This window comes from Miniopterus schreibersii (assembly GCF_964146895.1).
Source record: "Miniopterus schreibersii genome assembly, chromosome: X".
NCBI classification, from domain to species: Eukaryota; Metazoa; Chordata; class Mammalia; order Chiroptera; family Miniopteridae; genus Miniopterus; species Miniopterus schreibersii.
This window is the reverse complement of record NC_138104.1, coordinates 69,053,031-69,057,715: the sequence shown is the minus strand read 5'-3', so window position 1 is coordinate 69,057,715 and position 4,685 is coordinate 69,053,031. Positions and strand designations below refer to the sequence as shown.

General features: G+C 43.6%; 1 protein-coding gene across 1 annotated transcript; it reads left to right on the top strand.

The window, feature by feature from the left end:
* Nucleotides 1–3,535: 3,535 nt before the first annotated feature.
* On the top strand, nucleotides 3,536–4,425 carry LOC308550897 (olfactory receptor 13H1-like; the record flags this gene model as incomplete). The annotated part of the gene is given in 2 exon segments (XM_081125345.1): nucleotides 3,536–3,866; nucleotides 3,869–4,425. Coding segments are annotated over 2 exon segments (888 nt in total).
* Between the last annotated feature and the right edge of the window lie 260 nt (nucleotides 4,426–4,685).

Sequence of the window (4,685 nt, the reverse complement as noted above, 5' to 3'; positions counted from 1 at the left end):
CACTGCAATCCTGAACTGTGGACAATGGGTAGAAGCCAAAGGCTGTAGGGTAACTGAGATTCAGAGGATTCTGAAGTCCTTGGCAAACTTGTGTTTAGAGGAATGTCCTTTGCACTCGTCCCAGATGGACCTCAGAATCTGGGGAGCAACTAGTCAGGAAATGTTAATAGTTATGGAAAAAGAATGACATTTAGCCTACACCCCTGGGAAAGAAGTACTCACCTCTGCTCACATGTTCATTCACACTGCCTACTTTTCAGAAGTACAAGGGAATTACCTATCAAGTACCCAGTCTCTGAAAAAGCTACCAGGAAATAATCCATTGACTATTTATATGTACAGCCCTTAGATCCTAAGGCTATTTTATTTTAATACCTTACTATCAAGCTCTTCAAGTCACTAATGATTGGACCTGCTGGCTTCTGTCTGAAGGAAAGCACTCACTGAGCAGAGATCATAGTTCCTTCCATCTTCCAGTTAAAATAGAAGTCAATGTTTTAGGTAAGTGAAGGCATCATGGTTGAAATCAGGCAAACATGTTATGACTTGACAAGAGAAGGGTTACAAAAATATCGTTATGCTCATCCTAAAGCATATTTAATCTTGAGAAAACAAAGTTTGACTCAAAGTGAGAGCAGGTTTTTATTTTCTCCACCACCATCACTGACAATCTGGGCCCCTTTAGTCAAGGAGGCCTGGCTACAGAGTTAGGAGAAGCCCAGCTGATTTGAGCCAGCTGCTCAGCCCCTCTCATAGATGTAATTTAGTCATGATTCCATCCGATGCCTGGGGGCCTGGAATTCCATTTTTAGAAATACATGTCACCTATAGAGTTCTGAGTGAATAGCATGTTGAGGTCTTTTCCTTGGGGATGATGTTGCCAATGTCTCAATGATACAGGATACTTTTGAGTATGAAGAGGCCACTTTCCTTAGTCCTCCAGATGGAGTCCCCACAACAGAAGTCTCAGTGTGCTCACACAAGCACAGCTGCATAAGGTCGGAGTTGGCTCTGTTGGCAACAAGAATTGACCACCTTCCCAAATAACTGCTCTGTGCCTTATGACATGACAGCAGCCTCTTACCCAGGAGCTTGCTGTGGAACAAGCCCCGTCAGTGGATTTGAAAGGTTGTGTGGTCTTAGTGCCTGTTTTTCAAGCTTACACCCACACACCACTGAGGGTAAATGAAGCTTTCTCAAGGAAAATGTGGGCAGGGGTAGTTTAAAATTATGAATATTTACAGTAAGCCAGAAATCATGCCTTTGCAACTATTTAAACTTATGAAAAATTTCAAATACTAATTTAAAAATGTGTGTGTGTGACATAGTTTCACAAAACTCTTTTGGAGGCAAGTGATCAAAATTACTTGAAGTCCACTGATGTAATAGACAGAACCTTGGGCCCAGCCTTCAGCACTGTCATTTGTCCCCTCTGAGACTAGGGCACAGCAAATGGATATGACAATCCATCCCGGAGTGCCTCACAAGAAAGCTAATTCACTTCCCCCTTCACTGTGAGCTCGCTTACTGCTGGATCCAAGGGGCAAACATGGAAACTGCTTTGGGGACGTCTCACTATTTTTAGAATCCAATGCCATGAAGGCATGAAAGCTTTATGTGGGAAGTGACAGTGAGAAATGTGAAAAGCTAGGGTCACATGGCAGAGATTCCAGGGAACAGCAAGGAGGGCTCATTTCCTTGACAAGACCTAGCTGTTGGAGCCAGTGGTTCTCAAACTTTGGAGGCATCAAAACACCTACCGCACACACAGGTCTCTACCCCCAGATTGCTAGGCTCTACCCCCTGAATTCCTGACTCAGTAGGCATGGGTTGGGACCTGAGAGTCTGCATCTCTACCAAGTCCCAGAAGATGCTGATGCTGTCCACATATCCAACTTAGAGAAGATCTGCTCTAACCACATGCATCTGTCTGTGATAACTGAGATGAGCTAGTCATGAATCGAGTTAGTTCTTTCCACTTTGGTGCCTCCTTCTGTCTACCCCTCCTCATCAGAGCTTGGGATGGTCAGATTTTCTCACCCCATGGATGGTCAGCGGAGACTGATGTTTTCACCTTTGTTTCTGCTCTCTTTCCTCCTTGTCTCTGACTGGCTAGTTCTTACTCATTCTTCATGTCTCAGCTGAGATGTCACCTCTTATCTGATCAGAATTGGTTAGGTACCCTTCCTGGGTGTTTGTGTAAATCCTTGAAACTCCCCCAATATATGACATGTTACATTACATTATAATTTCTGTCACTCCCATCAGATAGCGAACCCCTTGAGGGCAGGGACTGTCTGCAGGAGGTTACTGGTAGTGAGTCGTGGTGTAAGGTAATAAATTCTTGGACTCTAAAAACATCAAAATAAAGAATAATGAGTAGATATGTGGGATATTGTAAAGGAATCTTCTTTTCAGCTCAGTGCCACTCCACATCAGGCATTTGTAAATGCTTATTCAATTAAATGGACACATTAACAGAGCTTTTTAACTGATGGAGGGTAAGTTGAAGAAGGGATCTAATATTTGGTGAGCACCTAATATGTGCCAGACACTGATAGCAAAATCAAAAGTGACATTGACTGAGAGGGTAGTAGGGCATATGAATGAGTTTGACATTGGTCAAGTGGTATTTAGGTGATAGCAAATGCCCAAATGGAAGTGCACATCTGAAGATTTATTGATTCTAAATTACAGCACAGTAGTTAGGAGCACAGTCAAGAGCACAGGCATAAGAGTCAGACATATGCCAGTAGTTACACCAAGATATCAGATCTCATCATTCCAGTGCAAGGGAGGTCAGTCTAGACATTGCCGATCAAAGAGAATACTTGCAACAAAGTCCAGAGCAGCACTGGCCAGGCCTGCCAGCCCCACTCACCTGTTCACATGCACATAAGAATCACAAAGGAACAAAGAGGCACCCAGCAGGGCAGTCCTTAGGGTCTCTCCCCTGGATATCCTGACCTTCCAATCTTCATTTTCTCCTTTCTCTCCTCCCTACCTTGAAGAAGAATAATTTTCTGGCTGAAGAGGTGGGAGAAAACCATTGCAGGTGTTTCAGTCCCAGCCTCAGAGTGAGAAGGGGCACAAGACCTTTAGTGGTGAACTTGAGTAAAACAAAATTGTCCTGAAGACCTTTGCCTGTGCCACCACACAATCATCCTTCTGCCCTTGAATGATGAGGCAGTTGCTTTCCACCTGTGGTCAGGTCTCATTTAGCTTGAAGAGAAATCTCATAAGAGGCTTGGCCAGAAGGCTTGTTGGATTCTCTGCTCTCCCTCAAATATTGTGTTCACACAAGTTCAGGGATTCAGATCCTTTTTGCTAGAGGACTGCCTTTTAATTTTCCCAGCAGAAGATGAAGGGATGAGGGTGGGCTGCTGGTGGCTCTGAGGCTGAAAACCTCAGAGATGAGCTTGTATCAAAGCCTGCTGTGCTTTAGCCAGCCCAGTGGTGTAATCGATGCATTCCTTGTTGACAAAGTGCTGATTGGTTCTTTTTCTCTCCCCACCTAGAGCTGAGGACAGAGAAAATGAATTACCAGAATATTGGAAACCACATCAAAGTGAATGAATTCATTCTTGTGGGACTGTCCAAACACCCCACATCCCAGGATGTTCTCTTCTGGGCACTGATGTTTCTCTACATAGTAACTTTGGCAGGAAACAGAACTATCATTTTCCTGGTAGGAGTCAATACTCAACTCCACAACTTGTCTTTACTGGATCTCCTCTTTCCCACCAGTCCTGTACCACTGACCATGGAGAACTCTCTGCAGAACTTTCCCACCATCTCTTATAGTTCTCGTTTTGTCCAGCTCACCATCCAACCCTTCTTGGCACTGGCTGAGTGTTTCCTTCTTGCCATATGGCTTATGACCAATTTGTGGCTATCCCAAACCCCCTCAGGTACAAACTCGTCATGACTTCTCAAGTATGCCTTTTAATGGCTTTGCTTGCATCAGTGACAGCCTTTCTTCTAACTGCTATGCCAATTCTGCTCTTCCCCGTCAGTTTCTGCAGGCATAATTCTTTCATTCGCCTCTCCTGTGAAGTTCAAGCCATCTTTAAATTGTTCTGTTCCAACACCATTTTCCTAGAGGTTATGATGGTGGTGTGCACTGTCATTTCAATGCCAGTTTACCTTTGTATTCTCATGACTATCTTAAGAATCCACCCAACCAAGACCAGGCTTAAAGCCTTTTCCACATGTGACTCTCACCTGGTCATGTTCACCATTTACTTTGGGACACTAATATATATTTATGTGAGACCCCAGGCCAAAGAGTCTCAAGATGGATGCAAACTTGTCTCTATAGTTTATGCAGCAGTGACCCCAATGCTAAATCCCCTCATCTACACCCCGAGAAATAAGAATGTGAAAGCTGCTCTCAGGAGAATAACTTGTGGAGCCAAGTCCTGATTCTTTGATCACATGACAGCCTCAGCCTCAGGGCTTTAGCCACCTTGGCAACTTTGTTTCTGTGACACTTCTGAAATGGGAAAGGTTTTGCAAAGCATCTGAATGATGGAAGAAATTACAAGAGAACAGAGATTTGATGGCAGAAAAATATAAAACTGCAGCATGTCACATGCATCTTAAAAATAAAATGCAAGTTACACATGAGGAGCAAGGTTTGCAACATACATAACAGAAAAGTCATCAATAGTCTTTATATATAA